The sequence below is a fragment of the Canis aureus genome, chromosome X (assembly GCF_053574225.1).
Source record: "Canis aureus isolate CA01 chromosome X, VMU_Caureus_v.1.0, whole genome shotgun sequence".
Lineage (NCBI taxonomy): Eukaryota > Metazoa > Chordata > Mammalia > Carnivora > Canidae > Canis > Canis aureus.
The window spans coordinates 79,631,860-79,643,148 of NC_135649.1; the positions used below are offsets into that span (position 1 = coordinate 79,631,860).

At 48.9% G+C, this 11,289-nt stretch overlaps 1 protein-coding gene across 2 annotated transcripts; it reads right to left on the reverse strand.

The window, feature by feature from the left end:
• Positions 1 to 4,294: 4,294 nt before the first annotated feature.
• On the reverse strand, positions 4,295 to 11,195 carry TSPYL2 (TSPY like 2). Of its 2 annotated transcripts, none has more exons than XM_077888674.1 (7): positions 10,241 to 11,195; positions 8,853 to 8,930; positions 8,617 to 8,728; positions 8,386 to 8,531; positions 8,160 to 8,257; positions 7,104 to 7,852; positions 4,295 to 5,018 (listed from the first exon to the last, which is right to left on the reverse strand). In XM_077888674.1, the coding sequence occupies exons 1-7, from the start codon at positions 11,039 to 11,041 to the stop codon at positions 4,849 to 4,851; spliced, it is 2,154 nt and encodes a 717-aa protein (XP_077744800.1). In that variant the 5' UTR covers positions 11,042 to 11,195; the 3' UTR covers positions 4,295 to 4,848. The 2 variants fall into 2 exon arrangements, with proteins under 2 accessions (XP_077744800.1, XP_077744799.1); XM_077888673.1 differs by having other exon boundaries at positions 7,104 to 7,864; positions 10,241 to 11,194.
• Positions 11,196 to 11,289: the final 94 nt, after the last annotated feature.

Below are 11,289 nucleotides of genomic sequence, written 5' to 3' on the forward strand. Positions count from 1 at the left end.
TTTTTATTTATTTATTTGAGAGAGAGAGCATGGGCACAAACATGAGCAGGGGAAGGGGCAGAGGGAGAAGCAGGGTCCCCCTGAGCAGGGAGCCTGATGCAGGGCTTGATACTCAGGACCCTGTGATCATGACCTGAGCCAAAGGCAGCCACTTAACAGACTGAGCCACTCAGGCGACCCAGGAAGGACATTTCTATTATCAGGGGTTCTTACTTTGGGTTGATGGATTTCCAATCCAGTCCAGGGACAGGGTTTGGAGGGGTGCATGAATTTGGATGGGAAAAATATACACATCTTTATTTACTCTGATTGAAATTTAGCATTTTTTTCAGTAAAGAATGTAACATAGTAATAGTACTTGTGATTCTGTCACCAATAGAAATCACAGATTTTTTCTTTTTTTAAAAGATTTTATTAATTTATTCATGAGAGACAGAGAGAGAGGCAGAGACACAGGTTTCCTGCAAGGAGCCCGATGCAGGACTCAATCCCGGATCCTGGGATCACATCCTGAGCCAAAGGTAGACGCTCAACCGCTGAACCACCCAGGCATCTTGGAAATCACAGATTTTCATATCGCATTATAGATGTTGTAGATCTGCTGAAATATCATGTATCTCACCTCTATTTTAATATTATGATAGTCATTAGACCCTCCACTAAATCTTATGATTTAAGGGATTAGTGAGGAGCACATATATTATCATAGCACATATTTGCTTTTTCCATATTTTAATAACTGTATTTCAATATAATCAGTTTCTTTTGTAACTCTAGGTATTTTATGTATTTAAAAGACATTGTTTTCTAAAGAAAGGTCCATAGGCTTCACCAGATCATCAAACAGGTCCATGGCACAAATTGTCTTAAACTCTGGGAAGGAAGATAGACCTGGTTTATCATGTTTCTTTATTGAACCCCTATCACCCAGTTTAGTATTAGATACACAGTAGGTGTTCAATAAATGTTTACTGAATGAGTGGAATTCCTCCCCAACCACCCTCCAATCAACCAAGAGAGCCAGTGCTGGCACTCTTGGTCACCTGGGAAGGAGGGATTTTGCCGAATCTGGTTTTGTCCCTGCCAATATGCCTTTGTTCACAGAAGTGGGTGGAACTTTAAAAGTCTGGTCCCAGGAGAACCTGGTCCCTGGGAACCTCACCTCCGGGAGCAGGGCCCTCTGCTGCAGAGGAGTGGTATAAGTTGTGAAGGATACAAAGACAAGTAGCTTCACCATGGGAACAGGCCCTGGGGCTCATTGCACCCTTGACTCCTCATCTTCCACCTGGTCCTCCTGGTTTCTGTTTAGGATCCCAGCAAAGGGGGCCTGTCTTCTCTGGTCTTCTGCAAAGACTATATTTTGGAGTTGGATGTGACCTTAAAGACCTTTGAGAACAGCTCTTCCTTTTGGAGGCCAAGACTCGGCAGGACCTGAAACCACACCACACAGTGAGGAGTGAGGACACAGGGAAAAGATGTCACTCTAGGTAAAGAACATCTCCTCCCGTGCCTTAACACAAAACATGAGCACCCTAGCAAACTACATTAGAATCCTAAAATGGGCTCCTAACAGTGTTCCTGAAGCCAGAGGGTGGGTCTCTGATAGGGTGAGGGAAAAGGAGCCTCAAATGCCAGGATGAGGGGCTGGGGATTTGATTAGGGAGCAGAGAGGAATCAGGGAAGAGCATGATAAGGGCCAGGCTTCAGAGGTCTGCTTCAAGACTAGTCTCCATCTTGGAATCCTAGGCAGGTTGCTTCTCCCAGGCTGGTCCTCCAGTAAGATTAACCTAAGTCTGAAGGTGGGAAAACTCAGGCCCTCTAGTGAGGGTGATGGAATCATTGTGAGGCAGAGCACACTGAAGGAAGGATACCCAGGCCATCTGTCTCTCAGATTGGCTGGGATCCTCTTGCTAGGGTGACCTCTTCTCCTGGCCAACTCAAGGCCCTTCGCCCCTGCTGTTGTCCCCACGATGTCACCACCTGCTCATTGGGACTGGCTCCTGATACTGCATGTAGGTATCTCCTCCCTCTGCACAAGATGCCTTTGACTCAGGATCCTGCACTCTGAGCTCTGGCCCTGAAGCAACATGTTTTCCTTTCCAGGCCAGAGTCTCCTCTATCCATCTCTGACAGTGCAGTCCCAGGTCAGAACCAGATGCATCAGGATCTCCCCCAAAACATTTATCAGAATCATGAGAGTATATCCAAGATCTGGTATTCCAACTATTTCATAGAGGTGGCCTAGAGAGGGAAAGGGCCTTGCCAAAGGTCCCACAACAACCTGGCAGTCATCCCTGATGCTTCTCAGTCCCCTCTTTTCCCATATCTAAAGCCCATTGGTTCCAGCATCTAAAAAGCTTTCATAGACAGGTTTCTCATGCAGAATTCCAATTAATTTATGTAGATTCTTCCCCCCTCAAGGAGATGGAGCTTAACACCCCACTCCCTAAGCATGGGCTACATTTAGTGGCTTCCTTGCAAAGAGTAGGGTATGGAAAGGGGGTTGGGGGTGGGGAGGAGTAACTTTACAGTGGAAAAGCCTGACATAGACTATTACCTCGGTCAGGTGATCAGAGTTAAAATCAACAGTGATAAGGCATATTGATAGCATGTACCCTTGATATGAGAATGGCAATTTCCTTCTGTGGTCTTCCTTCCCCAAACCCATAACCTCAATCTAATCATGAGAAAATAAACATCAGACAAATCCCAATTCAGGGGCATTCTACAAAATATCTGACGAGCATTGTTCAAATGTTGATGATTCCAGGGAAGTCTGAGAAACAGTCAGTTAGAGCCAAGAGGAGACTATGGAGACGTGACAACTAAATGTAACATGATATTCTGGATGGCATCCAGTAACAGAAAAATTACATTAAAAATTAAGGAAATCTGAATAAAGTACGGAGTTTAGTTAATAATAATGTATTGAGGGACACCTGGGGGGCTCAGTGGTTGAGCATCTGTCTTCCACTCAGGGCATGGTCCCGGGGTCCTGGGATGGAGTCCTACATCGAGCTCCCTACATGGAGCCTGCTTCTCCCTCTGCCTATGTCTCTGCCTCTGTGTGTTTATCATGAATAAATAAATAAAATCTTTAATAATAATAATAATGTATTGATATCGGTTCATTAATTATGACAACTGTACTATACTAATGCAAGATGTTAACAATGGGGGAAACTGGCTGTGGGGTATATGGGTACTCTCTGTATTACCTTCACAATAACTCTATAAATCTAAAACTTTTAAAATGAAAAATGTATTTTAAAAAACTCCCAAATCCACCCATTATACCTCTCTCACCTGAGGAATAGCGTCAACTTCCTCATTGCTCTCCCTCCCTCCAATCCATTCTTCTGGCATCCAGCAGGGGGCATTCTCTAAAACTGAAATCTGACCGTGTCTGAAGTCTTCCATTAAAACATGGGCGTTGGATGGAAAATTCGGAAGGCATATTGCAGAAGGCTAATCTGGGTATTTGTATAAATTATTTTTATGAGCTACAAAGAATCTGTAGGTATTTCTGGTGTCTGCCGAAATAAAGGTACTGTATCCAAAATCTAAAACTTGGCCTTTCCAAGGTCGGTTTTCAGACGCCCACCTCCTGACCCCAACCACCCCCTCCCCAATCACACAGCTACATAGTAATTTCCCTTTGCTTTTCCCTCTCTATGCACTCTTTGGCTCGAGCCATCTTTTTTTTGCCTTCTCTTCTAAGCCCAGTTCCTGGGATCCTGCACCCTCTCTCTAAAACGAGAGTATTCCTGCATTATTAGGATGTAGACGTCTCAACAGATTATCATTTTTTAAATACTACATGCAAACAAGAAAAATGGATTCCAACGCCTTCTCACGCCCAGCTCACACCAGGCCTGAGGAAAGGTTTGACGCACGATAAATAAAAAGATGAATCACTGAACAAATGGGTATTCTAAGGCGCAGGGTATTTCTGTGCGCCTGCGCGAGAAGGGGAGGCGTGGGAAGCTGTTTGCTACCTGCCGGGGTCCACTGCAGCCACTGGTAGGGGGTGGAGCTTTCTCAGCCTCGCCCTGCCATTGGCCAGGATGGTCCGCATTGGTCTGACGCAACACCTCTGCGGCCTGCAGAGTTCTCCCCTCAAAAGCTAAACAGCCCCCACCCCCCCACCCCCCCGCCCCCCCGCCCCCCCGCCCCAAGCACACCACCATCTTGCAGCCCAGCACGTAGAAGAGACAGCGATTTGAGGGTCTGTGGAAGGGAAACTGGTCCTCGGGATGGCTCGCCAAGCGGGACAAAAGACTGGAAGCAGCACTTTCAATTTGCTCAGAATTTTATTAGGATTAGGTTCACAAGGAACAAGGAGGGGCTTCTGGGGGAGGGGGACAGGAATACCGCAATGACAAGCGGCCTTGTATAGACACCACCAAGGCTGGCTGGCGGGCTTGCGGGCACAGCGTGGGGGAGGGGGCGAGGGACGGAGGGAGAGGTTTGGGAGAACAGGGTGGCAGCAGAGCCCCCCAAGGCCACAGCGGCCCTCCCCGCTTCGGGATCAAGGGTGTCCACTCCACACAGCACGAGGAGGGGGATAGAGGGGCCCTGACCAAGGCATCACAATAAATACGTGTAGCAGCACACAGAAGCCTGCAGGGGAGGAGGGCCAAAAGGAAGGGGGAAATCCCCCTTTCCCTCCCCCCGAAATAAGAATTCTGCAATTACTAAACCATAAAAATAAACTTTAAACCCGTGTACGAAGTCGGTCACCCCCCAGAAGTGCAATGTGGGGCCGCGCGGCCCTAGCTGAGGGGGAGGGCAAATGGGGAGGGGGGAGAGGGATACAGAGAGGCAGCCCCTGCAAAGGTAAAATGTTTATCCAGTTTTGCCCCTCTTCCCCGGGTTGGCCCAAACGTTCTGGACCTGAAGCACCTCCTCCATGTCGGGATCTTCAGAGTCTTCCCCTCCTTCTGAGTCTTCTTCAATCCCCTCCTCCTCATCACTTCCTTCCTCATTATCACTCTCCTCACCTTCTTGTTCGCTGTCTGCACAGGGGGAGAGAGGCAAGCAAGGAGGGTGATTAGATGAGCAGGTAGATGTCATTCTTTTTTTGTTATTTGTCTAAACAACAGAAATTTATTTTCTCACAGTTCTGGAAGCTGGAAGATACCACTCTTCCCGGGGAACAGAGCCCACAGCCAGGGCTTTGGGGACCTGGAACACTAGCCAAGCACCTGTTTGGAACAAACACCACTATGTGCATCTGCGTGTGTGTGTGTGTGTGTGTGTGTATACTCAAGCAAGTAGGGGGTGAGGGAGGAGTAGGAGGGAAGCAGAAAAGCAGGGTGGGCTCAATGCCTCTGGCCTATCAAAATTGATACATCTCTGAAAGTAGCTTTTTCTCTCCATGTAATGTGTCAATGTGTGTGTTTTCCTGAGCTCTGACCTCAGCTGAATAAACCTACTGTTCATTTCAAGGCAGCTCCCCCGCTTCTTCTCCATAGTCTGATCCAAACAGACCCCAGTCTGTCTTCTTTAGTCCAATTCCCCACCCCCACTCCCACTCCCACTCTGGAGCTGGGCAGATAGCTCTTCCTCCCCTTCTCTCAAAGATGCCATCCGGGGGCAATTCCCTCAGTTTCCCTACTCTAACTGAATACATGTCTAGATTGAATCTACTCTTATTCAGTGCCTCCTTCCTTGCCTTTGCCCTCAATGGAAATTTGCCAGAGAACCCATGGCCAAAACCCCCAGGAATGGTTGGCCTTCCAGCTCCTTCCATCTCCCCCAGGAGCCTGCCTCTCCAAAGTCAGCCTGCCCACAGTCTGGCTCAAACATCTTCTTGCCCACACTCCATCGTCCCCTTCCTAGCTAAGGTTTGACTCCATTGCCTTGCCCCTTGCTCATTACCTCCCCCTACCCCACTGTGGTCTGACTCTGACCCCACTAATCCATTGAAACTAATCTTGCCAAGGTCACAGATAATCTGTTTAGTTCCAAATCCAACGAACACATCCCAGTCCTCATTTACCTAGTCTTTCAGCAGCACTGAACACTGCTGACAATCCCCTCCTTCTGAGAACGCTCCATGACCCAGGTATTTTCCTAATTCTACCCTCTCAGAGCCTCAGTTTCCTCATCTATAATAGTACCTACCTCATAAGAGCTGCTGTGAGGATTAAATGAATTCATAAAGTAAGTAAATCACTTAGAATAGTGCCTGGCACATAGTAAACACTAGGATTCTGCTCTGGCTTTACCCCTTTATTTACCTCTTCTGACTTCCCAGACATATAATCAATCACCTGCCTGGGCTACCTATATCTTATGTCCAACAAGCCTTTCCAACTCCATGTTCCTGCCACCATGTCATTTCCCATCCTAAGAAATGGCACCTCTGCTTGCCAGTCCAGTCATCCAGGCCAGACCAAACCTGGTAGTCACCTTAAATACTGCCTTTTCCCTCAAACCCCATATACAAACCTTTCTTAACATTTCCTAAAATGCATGCTTCAGTGAATAGTGAACAATGGCTTCTGTGGTCAAGAAGTTAGGGAAATGCTGAGATCCACAATATTTAAATAGGTTTCTCATAGCAGGACTTTTCAGAGCCTTTAAGGTACTAATATACACGTCACCCTACCTGACTATATTAATGTATGCAGTATGTTCCCAACATATCTGACTACTGGACCTGTTTGTGAGAAGCAGTTTTTAGGACTGGTGAAGGATCCTCAGAAGACAAAACAAGCCTGGGAGTTCCCTGAAGCCCTGGGCTGGGTGTAGAGTGTGCTAAATTATAATGTGTTTGCCATTTTTCCCCTTTCTGTGTGTGAACTTGTCCTCCTTTTCTACCCACCTTCTCCTTATCTCTTCAGTTTTCATGTATCTTTTGCTCTGTTACAAGTATCTACCCACCACCTACAAATGGTATTTGTTTCTTTGGTTCTGTTATATTTGTCAGTTAAAGGTTCCCTAGCCTTGCTTTATTTAACAAGCAAGTTGCACAAAACGCTTTTTCTTTTCTCCACAAGAGCAGACTGTACTCATGCCTTGATACCCTGACCCTGGCCAGCTTTTCTCTGTCTGAGAAGACTAAGGAGGGAAAATAAGAGGGGCTCTAGGCTCACCTTCCTCACTGCCCTCTTCTTCTTCCTCCACTGATGATTCTTCAGAGATGTTCTCTACCTCATCCTCATAGTCATCCTGTTTGTTGCTGTTATCTTGATCCTTGTCAGGGTCATCAGTGTTATTCTTGTAATCTTCAATGTCTCTGTCGTCATCGTCACTGCCTTCATTGTCACCTTCATTGCCATCATCATCACTGCCTTCGTTATCGCCTTCATTGCCGTCATTATCTTCATCATCACTGCCCTCATTGTCTCCCTCATTGTCACTGTCGCTGCTGTCCTGGTTGTTGCCGTTGCTGCCATAGTTGTCACCTTTGGGGTTCTCATCATCACCATCAGGGTTCTCATCATTGTCATCAGTATTCTCTTCATTGTCATCAGTGTTGTCTTCAGGGTTCTCATTGTTGTCATCAGGATTCTCTGATGACTGACTGTTGTCAGTGTTCTCACTGTCATCAGAGCTCTCATTATTATCAGTGGTCTCACTGTCATCAGGACTCTCGTTGTCAGTGGTCTCATTGTGGTCAGGGCTCTCACTGTCACAGAGGCTCTCGCTAATGTCAGTTATCTCATTGTCAGTAGTCTCAAAGCAGTCGGTGGTCTCCATGAAGTCAGAGATCTTGATGTCATGAATGGTCTCATTGTCGGTGATACCATCACTGTCTGAGGTCTCGCTGATAATGTCTTCCATTACATGATAGTCATCAGAGTCTTCCAGGATCACTACCTCACACTTGTCCCTGTTTTTACTGTGGAGAAGCCTGGGATTGAGTATAGGGTTGGTGGGAGGCAGGGAAGACACAAAGGTAGTAAGTAACTGGGGAGGCAGTAGGCTATGAGGAATCCCAGGGATGAGGTTAGGGTGGGGAAAGTCCCATTTCTGCTCCTGACTGACTCAAGCCAATTACACCCCATTTAGGGGCATCATTCCCCACTTGCAAAATGTATTGGACCGAATTCTCTCAAAAGTCCCTTTGGCTCTATAACCTGTGTGACACTAGCCTAATCTTCCTCCCATCTCTAACAAAGCACCTCTCAGCCACCAACCCCACTCACCTTTCTTCCTTTTCTTGCTTCTTTCTGTTTGCCCTGTAGCCCCCTTCTCCCATCATGTAGTAGCGCAGAGGGTTAACCCACAGGTCATTTTTGATAATCTGTGGAAAGAAAAGTGGGGGAGGGGAACAGAGTTACGAGTACAAGCCACAAGGCCTACTCCCAATTCCCCAGTATCCAGAGGCAAGCCTAGCAAGGCTTTCTCTGGCAATGCCAGGAGGGGCCCTACCTCAGCAATCCTGTCAGCCTCTGGGAGGCTATGATTTGAGAACCAGCTGAAGAAGCTGTGGTTGGTGTCCTGGTTCCTGTGCCTGCGGGCCTGGGGCTCCTGGCCCCGGTGCCAGCGGATTGGGGTTGAGTGAGACACCAGCCGGCCTGGGGGAAAAGGAAGCTATGGAGAAGGCTGTGGACAAGGACAGATGGGGGTGGGATGTGGATTTTCCCTATGATTGCCTCTTACCTGAGCGGTTGCGCTGGAACTCCTTGACAATCACCATGTTTGTGAAGTAGGGGTTTGTCTGGAAGTACAGCTTCATCTTGTAGCCCATGGAGATATGTCTGAGATCCTGTACCTGCTCAGGGTACAGGTAACATTGGAATCCCCACCGCACCAAGGCCCCTCCCACCCAAGCCCCCTCACCTCCAAAGGCCAGAGTCCTTGCCCGATCCTAGTAAGAAATATATCTTTGGCCTGACCTGCAGATTGGTCAAGTAGCGGAAAATGTCTTCATCTCGTTGGTTGATCAAGATTGAAATTTTGGGGTGGTTGAGGAACTGATGGAGGGAGCAGTTTAGGTCAAGGAGTGACTGTTCAATGAGAGAAGGAGGGAGGGAAGGCCAGGCAGGGAAGAGCAAAAGAGAGGCTGGAGCAGAATTTCTTCTGTGTTCATGAGATGTGTGTAGAGCAAATGGTCATGGGACATAACCCACATTTTTCTTCCCATGTGGTGAACCTGTGTTTATGCAACGTCAAACCTCTGTATTAGGTTGCCTTGCCTTGGCTCATATTTGCTGTATGTCTAGGCGCTAAGGGTCTCTGTCCCTGTGACATTGTGTCCCTGGGAGCTGACAATTTGTATTCAGGAAACATTGTGTGCCCGTGAGCTAAAGGCCCATACCCAAGTGATGTTACACCTAGTTGCTTAGGGCCTGTAGTCACATGATGTTGGTCATTTTGGTGTTACATGTCTGTGTCCACATGATACTGTGTATCTGGGTCTGAGGGTTTGTGTCTAAGTGATGCTGTGTCTGGGTGCTGAAGACCAATAGTCACACGATGCTGTGTCTGCATGCTGAGGATCTGTGGCCACATAATACTGTGTGTGCGTGAGTTCCGACAGCTTGTGATCATGTGATACTTCGTAGGAGAATGCCAAGGGTCTATATCTATGTAATTCCACCAGGAAGTTAAGCTCACATGTTCCTAACGTGTTGCATGTACGTATGTATGTGCCCCAGAGATAAGCTTTTCACCAACAGTGAATGAGATTCTTCTTACTCTCTTCTTCCCTTAATTTAACTTCTTGATCTTCAATTCTAGGTACCCCTTCCCCTGAGCCTTTAGGGGCTCCGGCCCCTTTCTCTCCAGCTAAGACTGGGATCTCCCTAATATCTAAGCAGAGATCTAGCCTTGCAGAGCCATGAGTGACTTAGGCACCCTTTCTGGGCAATTTCTCTGTTATGTGCCCTTCCCCTCCCTCTTCACCATCTCTGAGTCAGTTTATCTTCTCTGTGCCCCTCCCCTCCTCCTTTCACCATCTCTGGTCTAATTTTTCTGCTGTGTGACCCTCTAATACCCTCCCCATTTCACTGCCTGCGATTCATTTTTTTTATATTATGCTTCTCTTCTCCCCTCCTTCCCATCTGTAGTCCAGTTTTTATGCTATGTGACCCTCTTCCCCCTTCATTACCTCTAGCCCAGCTTCTCTGATGTTTTGCCCCTCTCCTTCCATTCCTCCTCCAACCAAATCTAGTCATTTTTCCAAAAGGGGTCCACCCCCACACTTTTTCTTTCCCCTCCCCTTCCCACCTCCCCCCTTTTTTGTCATGGGCTCTTGGTCCATGAATACAGATGACAAGGATACTGCTTTGACCCAGAAGCCTGGGATATGTTGGATGATGAGGTCTCTGCGCTCCAGGAAGGGTCTTCGCATCTGGATGAACTTGCGCTTCAGACGGAGGAACGCCTTGCCTGCTTTGATGTTCACCGCCTCCAGGTCCAGTTGAATGTTTTCCAGTGCCTGCAGGATGCACTCTATCTTCTCGGCATTCCTCTCCTTCTTCACCTTCCTCTGCTTCCTCTTCCTCCTCCTCCTCCTCTTCCTCACACTTTCCTTTTCATCCTCGTCGTCATCTTCCACTAAGATGATAGCCTCTTCCTTCCCCCTCGGGCCAGCTAACCCCTGGTACTCCCACTCCTCTGCGCTACAGGTTTCTAGGGCCTTCTCTCCAGCAAAACTGCTGGGCTCCATAACCTGAAAGTCAATCTCCAGACTTCCCCCAGAAGCCTCCGAAGGAGAGAATGTTTCTAGGCTCTCCGTGGGAGGGGGCGCCTCCCCGTACCCTGACTCCATCGCTGGCTCCCAGCCGGGACCCCCAGCACCCAGGGTGAAGTATGCGCGGATCCCTCCCTCCTCCAGAATGACATAGGGCGGCGGCGGGGGCAGAGTGGGGCCCAGTCCCACCCCCCTCATGTCAGCCAGCACCTGTGCCGCCTCGGTTTCCTCCCGGAGCCTCGGGCGCTGCTCCGGTGGAGGCAGGGGCAGTCGCAGGAGCGGAGGCGGAGGCGGCGGCGGCGGCGGCGGCGGCAGCTGGTCGAGCTGAGTGGGCTCTGAGCTACTCAGGCGGCGGGCCTTGGCTGGAGGCCCCTCATCCTGGCGGTCCATGGTGACCGCGCTCACAGCTCAGGGGATCGCACTGGCTTCTTCGTTCTCAGCCAGGCCGCCGCTGCCTGTCACACCTGAAGCCGAGCCGCAGGACCTCACGCCACCAGCTCAGCTCACAGCCTCGCTCTGGCGTTCCCTCCCACAGCGCCTGCCCTACTCCCTCCGCGCCAAGCGCCCAGGACCCGCCCCCTCCCTGATGTAAGGGACCGTTCTGTCTCTCCATTGGCTGCCAGCCGCCGCCGGTCGCT

What these genes read in the sequence shown, in the direction of transcription:
- TSPYL2 (XM_077888673.1), bottom strand. Translation starts at nt 11,041, where the DNA reads ATGGACCGCCAGGATGAGGGGCCTCCAGCCAAGGCCCGCCGCCTGAGT. An exon ending in CAGGCTTCTGGGTCAAAGCA is followed by an intron (nt 8,931 to 10,240) that starts GTATCCTTGTCA and finishes TCCCTCCATCAG; the next exon opens with TTCCTCAACCACCCCAAAAT. An exon ending in GCTACTTGACCAATCTGCAG is followed by an intron (nt 8,729 to 8,852) that starts GTCAGGCCAAAG and finishes TACCCTGAGCAG; the next exon opens with GTACAGGATCTCAGACATAT.